Source organism: Heteronotia binoei, chromosome 17 (assembly GCF_032191835.1).
Source record: "Heteronotia binoei isolate CCM8104 ecotype False Entrance Well chromosome 17, APGP_CSIRO_Hbin_v1, whole genome shotgun sequence".
In the NCBI taxonomy this organism is placed as follows: domain Eukaryota; kingdom Metazoa; phylum Chordata; class Lepidosauria; order Squamata; family Gekkonidae; genus Heteronotia; species Heteronotia binoei.
In genome coordinates, this window is record NC_083239.1 from 56316191 (window position 1) to 56332991 (window position 16801).

The 16801-nt window shown below is 58.9% G+C and overlaps 2 protein-coding genes across 2 annotated transcripts in view; one reads left to right on the forward strand and one right to left on the reverse strand.

The window, feature by feature from the left end:
* The window catches only part of LOC132586353 (cytochrome P450 2G1-like), a 520878-nt gene that overhangs the window by 331031 nt on the left and 173046 nt on the right, over nt 1-16801 (forward strand). The gene's annotated exons all lie outside the window — the stretch shown is intronic.
* On the reverse strand, nt 3580-15431 carry EGLN2 (egl-9 family hypoxia inducible factor 2). The gene is given in 7 exon segments (XM_060257801.1): nt 3580-4135; nt 6824-6891; nt 8939-9075; nt 10354-10473; nt 14438-14458; nt 14460-15132; nt 15244-15431. Coding segments are annotated over 7 exon segments (1263 nt in total). The 3' UTR covers nt 3580-4079.

The window sequence follows — 16801 nt, forward strand, 5'->3', positions numbered from 1 at the left end:
GCCCCACTGATGGAACTCCTAATGGCCCCTGGGTTTTTTGGCCACTGTGTGACACAGAGTGCTGGACTGGATGGGCCATTGGCCTGATCCAACATGGCTTCTCTTATGTTCTTATGTCTGGGGCAGTGATGCTCTGCCTTCTTGGCGCTTGTGGGGGGGGGGCAACAGTGGGAGGGCTTCTAGTGTCCTGGCCCCACTGATGGACCTCCTGATGGCACCTGGTTTCTTTGGCCACTGTGTGACACAGAGTGTTAGACTGGATAGGCCACTGGCCGGATCCAACAGGGCTCCTCTTATGTTCTTAGTGCATAGGGGAAAGAGGGAGACAGGGAGGATGGGGAACATCTGGATGAGCTCTCTCCAGTACAAGGCTGTAGCTTTCCTGAACAGAAGAACAGAGGCTGGGGCTTTGTGACAGCCTGCCCACCCCCATGCCTTAAAACTCACCTCTGTCAGCTGGCTGTGCTTTGGGACTGATAAGGGGAAAACACTTTGCACATGATCAAAAGATGTTCTCACAAGCGCTGCACATGTACGTTGGCGGGGGCTGGCATCCAACTAGGGGGAGGCCTGGGGAAGGGGGCAGGGAAAGCCAGAAGGGCATCAGAAGAGCCCTGCCGAATCCCAGAGTTGGAAGGGGCCATGAGGGCCATCTAGTCTGACCCCCTGCTCAATGCAGGATCAGCTCATAGCTATGAATAAAACCCCCTTTAAAGCTGTGTATTCCTGTGGCCATCATTGCATCCTCTGGCAGTGAATCCCACATTTTAATCCTTCTGCATCAAGTAGCATTTCCGTTTGTCCCTCCTGAACCTCCTGCCCATCAGCTCCACTGGATGCCCGCAAGTTCTTGTATTTTGGAGGGCGAAGTTCTCCTTGCCAGCTCTCTGCACGACGATATAAACCTCGATCAAGTCCTGCCTTAGTCGCCTCTTTTCTAAGCTGAAACATCCCAGACCCTTCGGCCTTTTCTCCTAGGGAGGATGCTCCAGTCCACTAACGGGCTGCCCTCCTCTGAATTGGCTCCAACTCTGCCAGGCCCTTTTGAGACAGGATGACCAGAAGAGGCCCTTTTCCCACCCCCAGTGTGAGTTTCCCCTTCTCTGCTTGCTGGGGATTCAGAGGCATTACAAGAACAACCTGCAAGGTATCCCACTGCCACCACCAGGAAAGCTGTAAAAGTGCTCCTGCAAGATGGCCCAGTGGGGCCACCTGGTGGCCTGTGCTGTCCCTGCATCCCTCCTGCTCTAAAATCCCACCTGGAAGGGAGCCTGAATAGAAGCCAGCCTCTTTCGCCACAAGAGGGGTGGATTGGGAAGGGACACGTGCTGCACTCTCCACCCCTTCACCTAAATTTCACTCTGCACAAGAGGCCGACAGAGTTCTGCCCACAGCAGCTGCAGATGACCCCAGCAGACCTCAGTTTGGTGTAGTGGTGAAGTGAGCAGACTCTTCTCTGGGAGAAGCGGGTTTGATTCCCCACTCCTCCACTTGCACCTGCTGGAATGGCCTTGGGCCAGCCAGAGCTCTCTTATCTGGGAGAAGCGGGTTTGATTCCCCACTCCTCCACTTGCACCTGCTGGAATGGCCTTGGGCCAGCCAGAGCTCTCTTATCTGGGAGAAGCGGGTTTGATTCCCCACTCCTCTACTTGCAGCTGCTGGAATGGCCTCGGGTCAGCCATAACTCTCTTATCTGGGAGAACCGGGTTTGATTCCCCACTCCTCCACTTGCACCTGCTGGAATGGCCTTGGGTCAGCCATAACTCTCTTATCTGAGAGAACCGGGTTTGATTCCCCACTCCTCTACTTGCAGCTGCTGGAATGGCCTCGGGTCAGCCATAACTCTCTTATCTGAGAGAACCGGGTTTGATTCCCCACTCCTCCACTTGCACCTGCTGGAATGGCCTTGGGTCAGCCATAACTCTCTTATCTGAGAGAACCGGGTTTGATTCCCCACTCCTCTACTTGCAGCTGCTGGAATGGCCTCGGGTCAGCCAGAGCTCTCACAGAGCTGTCCTTGAAAAGGCAGCTGCTGCTGCAAGAGCTCTCTCAGCCCCACCCACCTCACAGGGTGTCTGTTGTGGGGGGAGAAGATAAAGGAGCCACTCTGAGTCTCTGATTCAGAGAGAAGGGCGGGGTATAAATCAGTTTGTGTAGTGGTGAAGTGCGTGGACTCTTATCTGGGAGAACCGGATTTGATTGCCCACTCCTCCACTTGCAGCTGCTGGAATGGCCTTGGGTCAGCCATAGCTCTCACAGAGCTGTCCTTGAAAGAGCAGCTGCTGTCAGAGCTCTCTCACCCTCAGCCACCTCACAGGGTGTCTGTTGTGGAGGGGGAAAAGATAAAGGAGATTGTGAGCTGCTCTGAGACTGAGATTCAGAGTAGAGGGTGGGGTATAAATCCAATATCTTCATCATCTTGCAGATCAGGGCACCTCCGTGTATGGGGAGGGGGGGGTGAGCACAAGTGTGTTGGGGGTGGAGCTAGTTCTCTCTTTTAAGGTGCAGCTCCTCATTCACACAGCAGCCACATGGGAGTGGGTGTGACTCATCAGGACTAGCAACATGGGGGAAGGTGGGGCAACTTGGAGTGAAAAATGACATTGGGAGAGGTCAGCCCACCCAAACTGGGGGCCTCCGCAGCTGCAAAGACACCAGGAAACCTGACCTCTCACAACTCACCCATTCTGGTCCCAAAACTCCCCACAGCAGTAGTCAGAGGGAAAAGCAGCTGATCCAGCAGACACCCCCCCCCCCAAGTCATAAGAATATCAGAAGAGCCCTGCTGGGTCAGCTGGAAGGCCCGTCCAGTCCAGCATTCTGTCCACAAAGGCCGACCAACTGCCTCTAGGAAGCCTTCAGACAGGACGACGGCAACAGCATCCTTCCACCTGCCCACCCCCCGCCCAGCTCTTGATTTCAAGAGGAATCCTGCCTCAGGTACCAGACAGAGCAGCCGACCATCGTGACTAGTAGCCACCGACAGTCCTGACCCCCATGGATTTCTCCACTCCCTTTTTAACGCCTTCCAAGTTGGCAGCCATCACCACATCCTGTGGCAGCGAGTTCCCCAGTCTAACTCCACCCTGTGTGAAAAAGTCCTTGCTTTGGCCTGTCCTGACTCCCCCCTCCCCTTCAGCCTCTCTGGATGACCCCGGGGGGAGGGGGGTTCTAGTATGAGAGAGGAAGAACACTTGCTCCCTGACCACTCATAGAATCAGAGTTGGAAGGGACCTCCAGGGTCATCTAGTCCAACCCCCTGCACAATGCAGGGAACCCACAAACCCCTCCCCCCAAATTCACAGGATCCTCATTGCTGTCAGAGGGCCATCTAGCCTCTGTTTAAAAACCTCCAGGGAAGGAGAGCCCGCCACCTCCCGAGGAAGCCTGTTCCACTGAGAATTGTATAAACACTCCATGGAGAATTTTATAAACTTCTATCGTGTCTCCCTTAATTTGCCTTTTTCTCCTAAGCTAAACGGTGCTAAGCGTTTCAACCCATCTCCCCAGGGCAGCTGGCTCCAGCCTCCATTTTCTGCCTCCTCTCCCCCCCCCCAAAAAAAGCACCAGCGGAAGCCATTTCCGTGAGGTAATGTTTATTCCATCTCCTCTCTTCCTCCCCCCTCGCTGCCCTCCCCTCCGTCCTCCTGGGGCTTTCCTGCTCTCTCTTGAGCGCAACTGACTGACTGATGGATCAACATGAGCAGGCTAAGCATGCACAGCAGCTCTGGGGGGAACTGGAAGGTCCCTGCCATTGAGGAGGGCACCTACAATGGGGCCTTGAGCAGGGAAGGGCCCCCCCTTGAAACAAGGAAGCGGAAAGGAACCTTAGCAGAGGGGCTGTTCCTACAAATGCAAGGCCTGCCCAGCCCTTTTCTCCTCCTCCGGGCTCCGCTCGCCCTAAGCAACCCCTTTTCCTCTTCTGGGCCGGGACTACGGACCCTCCCGCCACACCTGGCCAGGGTTCGGGGCAGCAGACGCAGGTGGTGGCGGCGGCAGCAGCGGCGGCGGCTTGAAATGGCCCAAGAGAGCCCAGCATCTCTGGCTGTCCAGTCTCCACGACATCTTCCGGCTTCCTGTCAGGTGGGGCCGTTGGTCAGCGTGGCGGGAGGGGGGTCCTCCTTCTGGGCAGCAGCTGCAGAAAGGAAGGCCGTGGGGGGGGGGTCACTGCACGTCTGCTCTGGGGGGGGGGGGGGGAGAGGGGTTGCAATCTGCCCAGGCTCAGAGATTCTCCATTGCTTCTGGTTATTTTGGGACTAAACTATGACAGATTCTGGGTCTTGTTCACACACTAAGCCCTGAGAAACTGGCGGAGGGGGGGCTTTCCCAATTCCAGGTGATAACAGCATGGCTGGCGGGGCAGTGCAATTATGGGGGAGCCATCTCAGGGTGGGGCAAAAAAACCCTCGCTAGATGGGATCAGTAGTCACCCAGTTAAATAAGGTCTTAAATCAGTTACTTATTTCCATCATCATATTCCCCAGTGGGAACTCAAAGCAGCTCACGTCCTCCTCTTCCTCTCCTCTACTTTTTCCTCACAACAGCCCTGTGAGGCGGACCAGGCAGAGAGAAGGTCCAGAGGGGAGAGCTGCGCTGGACTGCAGGAGGACAGCAAGAGAGGGGTCCAGAGCACCTCCGAGACCAGCCGGATTTTGGGGGTATAAACTTTCGCCAGTCAAAGCTCCCGTCATTAAATAATTTGACTCTCCAAAGTTTGTACCCAAAACATCTTGTTGGACCCGTTGTTAGGCTGAGAGGCCCTAACCAGCCCAAGGCTTTCACGGAAGAGCCAGGATTCGAATCTGGGTCTCCCAGTTCCCAGTTGGGCACTCTAGTCACTACACCATGCCAGCTCTAAGAAGGTAATGGTCGTTGCATAAATCTGGGATAGGAATAAACACCCCTTTAAAGGCCACAATGCTCCTGTGCTTTTAAACAATGCATGCCTTGTGCTGGGAACTCTCTAAGAAGGAATGTTCTTCATGCATGCGTAAGAACATTATGTCACCTTCCGGAGGGCCAAACAGCCAGCTTTTGCCCACTGTCACCCTCTCCTCTTCTTCCACCTCCACCGCCTACCCTCGGAAGCTGGGCAGGGACCTTCCAAGTGCCTTCTGTCTCACCCAACTCTGCCCTTTCTCAGTTGACAAAGGAGCCAAGAAAGGGCACGTGGGCACACCCTGACCTGGGATCTCTGTGCCTCCTAACGGGAGCAGACCTGAACACCAGCGCCTCTAGCACGGCACCTGGGAACACTTGTGCCAACAGACAGCCACGGTTTGGCTTTGCACCCTGTGGGGTGTGGCTTGCAACAGACCTCCTCCTCGTCCACCGTCTTCACGGCAGCCTTGCGGGGCAAAACATGGGGAGACGACAGAGCAGGCCAATTCAACCAAGAGGAAGCCTGAGTGGCTGACAAGAGGTCAGTACGTCTCTCTCGTGCTGGGAGGTGTCGGCTTCCCTGCAGGCTCAAGGCACCATTCTGATGTTGAGGATATATGAGGCAGCTCTACTGAACCAGACCCCGCCCCCCTGGGCCCATCCAAGTCAGTCTTGTCTGCTCAGACTGGCAGCAGCTGTCCAGGGTCTCAAGCGAAGGTTTTTCACGCCTCCTTGCGTGGACCCTTTTGAGTTGGAGATGCCGGGGATTGAACCTGGGACCTTCTGTGTACAAAGCAGATGTTCTACCACTGAGCCACCGTCCCTCCCCTAAAGGGTGACTCCATAGTACTGAACATATGAACATATGAAGCTGCCTTCTACTGAATCAGACCCCCCTTGGTCCATCAAAGTCAGCACTGTCTACTCAGACTGGCAGCGGCTCTCCAGGGTCTCCAGTGGAGGTTTTTCATGCCTACTTGCCTGGACCCTTTTGAGTTGGAGATGCCGGGGATTGAACCTGGGACATTCTGCTTACCAAGCAGATGCTCTACCACTGAGCCACAGCCCCATTCATGGCTCTCCAGGGTCTCAAGCTGAGGTTTTTCATGCCTACTTGCCTGGACCCTTTTGAGTTGGAGATGCTGGGGATTGAACCTGGGACCTTCTGCTTACCAAGCAGATGCTCTACCACTGAGCCACCATCCCTCCCATGGCACATACAGAGACTCGCCCACCCAGCACCATCCTTACCAGCTGGAAAGACCCTGAGGTTGGAGCTGCTGTTTGTCTCATTAAGAGCGGGCGGGGGGGGGGCTGGGGTGCAGCAATACTGGCAACTCACTCAAAAGGCACCCAAAGAAGCAAAGGACACCTCTGACTTTGCATCGTGGGAATCAACCCAAAGAGGACAGACCCCCGGAAGCTCCTCCAGGGTTTTGCCATTTCCCAGGTCCTTTCCAAGCCCCCCACCCACCCTGGAGGACCTGCATGGTGGGGGGAGGGAAGCAGGCACCAGGCGACTTCAAGATCAAAGCAGCTTTACAACAGTTTGTCTGCTCTGCCAGCCAAAGGAGCTCAGGGTGAAATGCACAAGATGGCACAACAGCTGGGGCCTCTGTTTAGAGCCAGCAGGGTGAAAAGGGTTGGCCTAGGAGCTGAGTTCGAACCTCACAGAAGCTGGTTGTCTGAACTTAAGCCAGTCACAGGCTCTCAGCCTAACAGGGTTCTGGTGAGGGTAAAACAGAAGAGTACAAAAATGTAAGCTGCTTTGGATCGCCACTGGGAGAAAGGAGAGATGGAAATAAGGTCGGCAGATCTCAAGATACAGCCACCTGGGGGCTGCCGAAAGGGGAAAGGCGCTCAGAATCATGGTCCTGTGGGTCTCTGCCCTTGACGTCAGCAGGGCCCAGGCAGGCCAGGAAAGCACCCCCCCTTTACTTACCCAGCTGATGCCTCCCTTTGGCTTCTGCCCGCTCTTTGGCATCAAAATACCAGACCGTGATGGCGTACCTGTGGAAGAAAGAAGCACAGGGGAAGAGGTGGGCAGAAGCCGGAGCACAGATGGCCTCCTCTAGAGTAAGGCATTAATGAGCAGCTCTGGGGTGCAATTCAGTGGGGAGGGAGAAGGGTGGGTCTGTTCTGCATCTGCTCGAGCAGCTCCTGTTCATGTACACAGCGTTTCCACAGGAACCCCCAGCGGATTGGGCCTCAGGTGAACGAGGAGTATTCCATCTGGATTCCCCCCTCTAGGTGCCAAAGGACCTCTCAAGTACTAGCAAATTCTGTGCTCAGGCATCTGGGGGCAGAATCTGGATCAGGACCACCAAGGATGGAGAGAGGGGACCTTAGCCCCCAACCCAAAAGAGGCCCAGGGGCACCTTTTGCCCTACTTGCCAAATATGATCATCCGAAGAGCCCTGCTGGATCAGACCAGTGAGGGTCCATCCAGTCCAACCGTCTGTCTCGCACAGCGGCCAACCTGGAGATCCAACAACAGGGCAGAGGCTGAGGCCTTCCCCTGAGAAGAACATCAGAAGAGCCCTGCTGGATCAGACCAGGGAGGGTCCATCTAGTCCAGCCTCCTGCCTCACACAGTGGCCAACTAGTTCCTCTGGAGGGCCAACAACAGGGCAGAGAGGCCGAGGCCTTCCCCTGAGAAGAACATCAGAAGAGCCCTGCTGGATCAGACCAGTGAGGGTCCATCTAGTCCAGCCTCCTGTCTCCCACAGTGGCCAACCAGTTCCTCTGGAGGGTCAACAACAGGGCAGAGAGGCCGAGGCCTTCCCCTGAGAAGAGCATCAGAAGAGCCCTGCTGGATCAGACCAGGGAGGGTCCATCTAGTCCAGCCTCCTGTCTCACACAGGGGCCAGCCAGTTCCTCTGGAGGGCCAACAACAGGGCAGAGAGGCTGAGGCCTTCCCCTGAGAAGAACCTCAGAAGAGCCCTGCTGGATCAGACCAGGGAGAGTCCATCTAGTCCAGCCTCTTGTCCCCCACAATGGCCAGCTGGTTCCTCTGGAGGGCCAACAACAGGGCAGAGAGGCCGAGGCCTTCCCCTGAGAAGAGCATCAGAAGAGCCCTGCTGGATCAGACCAGTGAGGGTCCATCTAGTCCAGCCTCCTGCCTCACACAGGGGCCAACCAGTTCCTCTGGAGGGACAACAACAGGGCAGAGAGGCCGAGGCCTTCCCCTGAGAAGAACATCAGAAGAGCCCTGCTGGATCAGAACAGGGAGGGTCCATCTAGTCCAGCCTCCTGTCTCACACAGTGGCCAGCCAGTTCCTCTGGAGGGTCAACAACAGGGCAGAGAAGCTGAGACCTTTCCCTGAGGAGAACATCAGAAGAGCCCTGCTGGGTCAGACCAGGGAGGGTCCATCTAGTCCAGCCTCCTGTCTCACACAGGGGCCAACCAGTTCCTCTGGAGGGACAACAACAGGGCAGAGAGGCCGAGGCCTTCCCCTGAGAAGAACCTCAGAAGAGCCCTGCTGGATCAGACCAGTGAGGGTCCATCTAGTGCAGCCTCCTGTCTCACACAGTGGCCAGCCAGTTCCTCTGGAGGGCCAACAACAGGGCAGAGAGGCCAAGGCCTTCCTCTGAGAAGAGCATCAGAAGAGCCCTGCTGGATCAGACCAGGGAGGGTCCATCAAGTCCAGCCTCCTGTCTCACACAGTGGCCGACCAGTTCCTCTGGAGGGCCAACAACAGGGCAGAGAGGCTGAGGCCTTCCCGATGTTTCCTCCTGGCTCTGGGATTCAGAAGCTGACTGCCTCTGAATGTGGAGGTTCCCTTTAGTCCCCATGGCTAGTAGACACTGATTTATAAACCAGCCTAGACCCCTTTCCAGCTGCCTTTGCCTGTGGCTACCACGACATCCTCTGGCGCGCACACAACACGTGTGTTTCCCTAACAGAAGAAACAGCCCACATTGGACCACAGTTTCAGGTCAGGAAAATGGTGCAGGGGTGGAGCGCAGCCTCTTCCTCATCCTAATCCACATCAGTCCCCGCCAGAGGCCCCATCCTGTCCACCCAGGGGCTCCCTCGCCTCCCCGGCCCCCTCACCTTGTTGCGTAGGCCGGCTTCACTTCATGTGGGTTGCGCCGATCCGACCAGAAGAGCAGCAGGCGGTCGAAGATGGGCTCTATGTTGGCGACAACCGACCGCCCTTCGGGGTAGATCTGCAGGATCCCCCCGTGGACCTGGAAGAGGGGGTGAAAACCAGGCGCTTCTGCGATTGGGGGGCCTGTCAGCACAGCCCGCTTCCCCCCCCCCCGAGAATGTCCTACAGAGCTGTGATGCTGGGAATGGAGAGGTGACGGGGGATTCTGGGTAAGGCCCCCAAACAGCGGGAAGAGAGAGGAAGCTGCCTTCTAGTGAATCAGACCCACTGGGCTTCCCCTCAAGGCTAGTCTTGTCTACTCAGGCAGGCAGCCGCTCTCTCTCCAGGATCTCAGGCGGAAAAGGACCTTCCCCGTCCCCTCCTGCCTGGTCCTTTCAGCTGGAGATGGAAGAATCTGGGCCCTTCTGCTCTGCCTCTGAGCTACACATCCCCCCCCCCCCCGATGGCTTGAGAGGCCTGGTGGATTCACACATGCTCCATTCACCACTAGTCACACACACACGCCATTCACCTCTCATCACACATACACTCTATCCACCTTTTAGTTCAAAGAGGATACAATGCAGCCGCCATGGTGATATCAGGTAATGGGGTGGGCGGGCGGCTGATGGTGGAAGACCTCAGGGAGCTTGCTGGCTTTGAGGGGGGGGGGGTGTCTACCTCTCAGGGTTGTTGTCGGAATGAAATGAGAAGTTCCTTGGAAAGGACCAAGAGGAGCAAGAGAAAAGACCCAGCCAGTCTCCCAACCCTGCAACCTCCCAGGCCAAGCTTGTGTGGGAGCTGAGTCACACAGAGGCATAACCCGGGGGGCAACGCCCAGCCCAAGTCCAGAAACCAGGAACCCCTCTCCGAAGAGGCTCCGCCTGCCATTTCCAGGCCTCCCCTCAACTTCCGTTTCTCACCCTCAGCGGCAAACAGAGCTGAGGAGTCCCACCTCAAAGCCCCCGGCTGGGGCTCGACCCCCTGCTCCATTCCTGCCTGGAAGCCCCCTCCCTGAGCAATGCGGGGGATGCTGGGCACATCCAGGCTGAAAGAAAGGCACTCCGCATATACTCAGGAGCACTCACTGGTTTTGCCAGTGCCGTAAATGCCCTGCACGCTGCTCTCACTTCTTCTCCCCCAGAGTCCCTGGTGCCAGCGCAGCTTCCGCAGAGCCCAGGCATCCTAGAATGACCTTTGCAGAACCTGACCAGCCAACAAGCCCTGAGTGCTGGAGAGGAGGGGGGCAGGTGTGGGGGGGAGGAGGCGGTGCCCTTGCACCAGTGGGGAAAGGGGGGGGCCATGCACGAGACTCGTGGGGGGTGGGGTGGGGGGAGTGATCAGTGCAAAGGAGTCTTTCCCCTCCTCGCCGACCTACCTTGCTGTCCCACTGCCGGTTCAGGTAATAAATGCAGGTGACGCAGCGCCCGTCCCTGCTGGGGTTGTCCACGTGCCGCACATAACCCATGCCGTTGCCGGGGTAACATGCCACCATGGCCTGGAGGGGAGGGGAGGGGGGGAGGGGAGAGAGGAGGGGGGTTCATTGCCGGGGACAGAGAGGACCGGACACCTCACAGACCGCGCTCGTTTCAGCAAGGAGGCTGCCAAGGGGGTGGCCCAGGCGGGGCTAACGCCAGACTCGCCGGGTCTGCTGCTCCTTCCCCGAAGAATAAGCCGCATGCGAAGGGGAGGGCGGGGGGGGGAGGCAAACAGGCCAGGAACAGGACACAAAAGGGGAAAGGGGTTGCATGCATAATCCTCAAGTGAAGTGTGCCCGGACTTTGGCATAAGTCAGTGCAGCTGGCCCTCTGCATATGCTCAGAGTTCCATCCCTTTAGGCCATGTGTGTCAAACTCATTTGTTGTTACGAGGGCCGCAGCTGACACAAATGAGACCTTCTCAGGCCAGGCCCTGCGTGTCATAAAACGTAATGCCAGGTAGGGGAGATATTATAAACTTTATAAAGGACAAAGACAAACACACACACCCTGGGCCTATTCCACCTCGGGGCTTGTTGAGCCTCAGCCAACAGAAAGAAGAGAGGCTTGGCTCAGTAGCTCTGCTGTGCGATTGAGAGAGCCTGGCAAAACAAGCTCTCCTTCCCCCACTTCCTCCCCAAAGGAGGCGCTTTGCTCTGTAGCTCCTGTGTGATTGAGCAAGCCCAGCAAAGCAAGCTGTGATGCGGAAGGAAGCAGATGACAGTGAGTTGCTTGCAAGCCTGATGGGAGTCTTCGGGGGGCCTGATTTGGCCCCCGGGCCGCATGTTTAACACCCCTGCTTTAAGCCTTCAGCTGTCCCAATGCAGAGCACAGGATTCCCAGCTGAGGAAGCCTTAGCCAAAGAACCCGCCCCCCAAACCACACAGCGGAGCCCTCTGTCCTCTGGGGAGCCCATCCCACCCACCCCCCACCGGGCACAGCAAAGCAGAGCAGCCCACCCCTCCCGGACCCTCCCTTTGGGCCCCAGCTCTGCGGTGGGAAACATCTGGGGGGGTGACACCTGAGGGGGGGAGGGGCCCCAGCTGGGTCAAAGGCCACAGTCCACCTTCCACAGCAGCCACTTTGACACCACAAGACCCCATTTCTGGAGATCAGTTGTAATAGTGGGAGATCTGGAGGTTGGCAACTCTACCAACGATACCCTGGGGACAAGGACTCTGCACGTGCTCAGAAGTGCTACTGTGTATTGCACAGCTAAGACCACTGAGAAACAAAAAATAAAGTCTTAGAGACTTGGCAGCAAATGGGGCCCAGGGGTTGTCCACCTGGGAGTTGCAGGGGGGGCAAAAGAGATTGGGGATAATGAATGAGTTTTTAAAAAAACAATACATGAGGGGACAGCAGAGAAAACAGGTTGCTGACAGGTTGGGGGGGGGCAGCCCAGGAGGACAGCTCTGTTGTCCCCCCCCCCAAAAAAATAACGCCAGTGAAAACATCTCAAGCAGCTGCCGTCCAGGGTGGAGTTTGCCCTGAGATGCCTCCTCCCTCCTCCCCCCTCCACCGCAATAAGAGCCGCAGGCAGCCAATCAACACTGCAGAAGTGGGGGGGAGGGAGGAGGAGGAGGGAAAAGGCAGCCCCCCCTCTTGTCAAAGGCTGGAGCGTCCTGTTCCAGGGAGCAAAAAGGACATCTAGTCCCCGTGACTACTCCAAACGGGGCCACCACCACCCCACGTGGGACAGCCCTCCCTCCCTCCCTCCCTCGCAGGGTCACCCGAGGACACAAACCTTGCAATATTCCCTCCCCCCCCCCCGCCCGCGCGCACACACACACACGCAAGCACCCCAGCCACGCTGCGGTTCACAAAGGAAACAGCTCAGAAGGAGCAGCTGAGGCTTCCCCCTGCGGTCTCTCTTTCTCACTTGGGGGGGCCCTCTGGCAAACTGGGGGAGGGGCGGTTGTTAAGATCACTGGGGCAGACAATCCAGGAGTCCTGCCTTTCGGCCGACCCCCCCACACACAGCACACACAGTGGGGAAGCAAGAAAGCACAAGCAGTAAAGCTAGTCCCGCCCTGCAAGTCTGGGAATCCAGCCCTCCTCCCCCCCTTGCCTTAAGACCTCACTCCGCCAACAGATCCAAGACATGCCCTCAGAAGCCCCCCCCCCCAACCCTCAGGTATCACTGCTCCAATCCGCTGCTTCCGTGGCCTGTCTTCTTGGGGGGGGGGGGGAGCGCTGGAGGTCTACAGCAGGGGTGGCCAACGGTAGCTCTCCAGATGTTTTTTTGCCTACAACTCCCATCAGCCCCAATCAGCATGGCCAATGGCTGGGGCTGATGGGAGTTGTAGGCAAAAATCATCTGGAGAGCCACCGATGGCCACCCCTGGTCTACAGGAATTCCAGGAAGAGCTGAAAGCAATCCAAGTCTTAGTTTTCCTGGAAAACAGGGACCACTTTCCCTTCTGGGAAGCCAGCCTCCTGCCCTCCCCAAGGCAGATTGTGAGACTGCGTGCCCCTCTATCCCTCCCCAATCCTGCGTCACTGCAAAAGCTGGGGGGGGGGGAGGGGGACTACAACTCTAATTTCACCCAGGTTGTTTTGCAGCATGTACCAACTACTGCAGTTTTTGCATGGGAAGCAATGTCTCTTAGAGCAAGAGCTGTGCTGGAAGCAAAAGGAAGATGCTCCAAGACTGGGTGGGGCGGCCCCAGATGGGGCTTTTGGGCAAGTCTGGGTCTCACAAGCGCCCCCCTGCAAGGATAAGCCCCCCACCCACCCACTGAGGTGCCCAAGAAGATTCCTCCTTAACAGAACTCAGAGCAGCCAACCAGCTCCAGCCGGAAAAAAAGCTGTAGGGTGCCTGGAAGCATCTCACAGGCTGGCCCCACAGTTGCCCGGCTGTGGGGCGGGGCAAGGGAGCCAGTGGTGCTCTGGGGTCAAAGGAAAGCAGGTCTGAAGAAACCATCCCCACAGGAAATCACCCTGGGGGAGGGATTTGCCTGCTGTTGCCTAGACAACCTCAGTGGGAACCAAAAGGGCTCTGGGGCCATCAGCTGGGTGGGCTGTGGATACTATTTGTATGCAAGAGCTCTGCGCATGCTTAGACATACATGTGCACAGGGGGTTTGTGGCCGGCCCTTCGCTTCAGGGAGGTCTGTCAGGGCAAGTAGCATCTCCATTCTTCCGCTCTCTTTATAGCAGACCCCCCCATGAATGTTTGGAGGGCAGACAGAGTGAAAGAGGCCAGAAAGGAGCAGCCATTGCTGCGAGGCGGGGAGGGGGCGGAAGAGCCCCTTTTGCAGAGTAGCAAGAGAACAGGACAACATGCTTTGCACAAACAAAAAGTGAAATCCCAAGAACAGAACTGGGGGGGGGGGGGGATAAAGAGAGTTTAAGCTCCCTAGCTGTAAGCACCACCCAAGAACGGGCTGCAGGGGGTGAGGGCCTGCTGGAATTGTGCACTGTGCATGTTCAATCCCCCAGGCCCCCAATCAGTTCAGCAGGTCCCTGAACCCGCCCCCTCCCCAAAGACCAGCAGTGAAAGGAAAGCAGGGCCAAATCCCCCCATCCCTACACCCAACCCTGCCCATTCTGGGGAAGCAGAGAAGCCCGGCAGGGCGCCAAGAAAGCGGATCCGGCTCAGCGGGAATAAATTAGCACCTCTGGCGCAGCCCGCCCCAGAGAGGAGCAGCTGCTGTTTGAGGAGAGGGGAGGGGAGGGGAAGGGGGGTCATAGAATGGAATCCTAGAGTCGGAAGGGCCCTCCAGGGTCGTCTAGCCCAACCCCCTGCACAAGGCAGGAAGGCCACCAACACCTCAAGTGGGCCAAGTGAGCGCTTCCCAGGTCTTGCGGGTCCTACAGGGCGCGGGCCTTTGTGCCACGGGGGGCCCAAGAGCGGGAGAAGGGCTGCGGGCCCCTCTGCACGTCGGGGGGAGGGAGCCTGTGCTGCGGGCCCTCCTCGTCCCTCCCCGTGGGAAACCAGCTCCCTCCCGGGGCCCTGCGGGGGGCGGCGGCCTGACCCACCTTGGTGCGGCCGGTGATGTGGGTAGCGGCCGAGGCGTCCGGCGCAGTGGAGCAGGAGGCGGTCGAGGCGGGCGACGAGGGCGCCGATGGCGCGGCAGGCGGGCTCGCGGCCCTCCACCCAGGCGATCTGGTCGCCGCGCACGGTGCGCGCGGGGGGCCCGGCGGGGCTGGCCAGCTGGCCGTCGCGGAACTTGCCGGCGCGGTGGAGGGCGCCCACCTCGGCCAGCACCGCCGCCCCCAGCGCCTCGCCCGCGAAGCCGTCCTTCACGCACAGCCCGTACAGCCCCAGGCACGGCGCCACGTAGTCCCGCGCCACGCGGCCCAGCGGCACCCGCTCCTCCGCCGCCCCCGACGGCTCCTCCTGCCGCCGCCGCTTGGCCGCCTCCCCCGCCTCCCCTCGCCGCGGCCGCCTCGCCTCCGCCGGGCCGCTCAGCGCCAGCCACAGCAGGCCTCCCCCGACGGCTGCGGCGCTCCCCGGCGGGCAGGGCTGCGCGGGCCTAGCGGGGGCTCCTCCTGCGCCAGGCGCCCCGGCCCCCGCGCCCAGCCATCCCGCGGCCCTGCAGCCCCGCGGCGGGCTCCCCCCGAAGGCGGCCGGGCGGCGGGCCAGGTCAGGCCGGGCAATGGAGCGTCTCCCGCCCGCCCGCCGCGGGAGGCCAGCAGAGCCCGCAGGAGGAGCCGGCCCTTCTCCCCCGCGCCTGCTCCGCCAGCAGCCGCGCCCCAGGCAAAGGAGCCCGCCGGGCAGCCGCGCAGGCCCCGACCCGCCCCCAGGGCCTTGTCTTCAGCGGCCCCGCCTGGCCGCCACTCACCCGCAGGGCCGCTGCGCTCCCGCCTGCCCGCCCGCCTGCCTGGCCCACCCGGCTCTGTCCCGCGCGCTGCTTCGGCAAGGGGAGGAGCCCCGGGCAGCCTCCGCCCCGCCCTCCACGCCTCCTGCGCGGGGTGGGGGCGCCCAAGAGCTCCAGCCCGGCGAGCTTCTGACCATGTGTAGAGCGCGCATCCGACGCAAAGCCCGAAGACGCTTCGGCTCTCGCCGGAGCTACCCCACCCCCCCCCAAAAAATCCAAGCAGCCATTTTCTCCAGGGGAACCGATCTCTGTCGCCTGGAGATCCGTTGTAATTCCAGATCTCCAAGCCTCACCTGGAGGCTGACCCCCCAGCTCCTTGCCGCCCCCAAAAGAAGCGCTGCCCCCTTCCCTCAACAGAACAGAGGGGAGCTTCTTGCCCCCCCCCCGAGCTCCTCGCTGTCCTTGGCCCAGATGTGCAGCGCAGGGCCCCCAAGCGCTGGTCTGGCCGCCAGCCGTTCCCAGGAGCAAGAGCCAAGGGGAATCGCTCCCGAGCTAGGAGGGCAACTGCTGCCCCACTGAGGGGGAGGCCGTGTTAGTCTGGCTGCAGCAGGCAGGTGGCTGGATCCATCACCCTTCCCCCCCCCCCAGCTCTCTGAAGAAGGGGCCGCAGGGGCTCAGGAAAGCTGACCCCCCCCCCACACACACACACACACACCCCTTTGGCCAGCCCTTACGGGGCTGCTGGACTCTGGCTCTCTTCTGCTGCTCACCAGTTGGCACCACCCCTGAGGCTGGCAGTAAGCTCTCCTCAGGCCCCTGGGGGCCACCATCCCCCCCCCCCCGCCAGGAAGGAGGCCCTCGCTGCCTGGAATTCTTCTGGCCTCAGCAACAAACGCCCCCTTGTGTGCATTCATCAACCAGGACTGCAAGCAGCCGAGATGATCCCCCCCTCCTGCAGCCTCTCCCAACAGCCCTGGGAAGTTGGCCAGTCCAAGAGTTTGCAGCCTGCCATGGTAGGAGTGTGGGTTCAAGCCGTTTGAGCTGCATCCCCCCTTCCCTGCCACATAGTGAAAGGGGGAGAAAGGTGGCTGCAGCCATTCTAGTTTGGCTTCCGGCCTTCCCCAGGGGGCCAGGGCAGTCAGCAGCAGGAAGGCAGGCAGCCCCATTCCTAGTGGCCAGGAGGGACCAGAAGGTACTTCCTGTAGACCTCTTCAGCCCCAAAGGAGCCCACAGCAATTCAGGGGACTACAGCGTCCTCCTGCACTACCAGCCTTTTCTTCAGAGCCAGCTTGGTGTAAGAACATAAGAGAAGCCATGTTGGATCAGGCCAATGGCCCCTCCAGTCCAACACTCTGTGTCACACAGTGGCCAATATATGTGTGTGTGTATACACACATATATATACTGTGGCTAATAGCCACTGATGGACCTCTGCTCCATATTTTTATCCAATCCCCCCTTGAAGCTGGCTGTGCTTGTAGCCGCCACCACCTCCTGTGGCAGTGAATTCCACATGTTAATCCCCCTTTGGGTGAAGAAGGACTTCCTTTTATCCATTTTAACCTGACTGCTCAGCAATTTC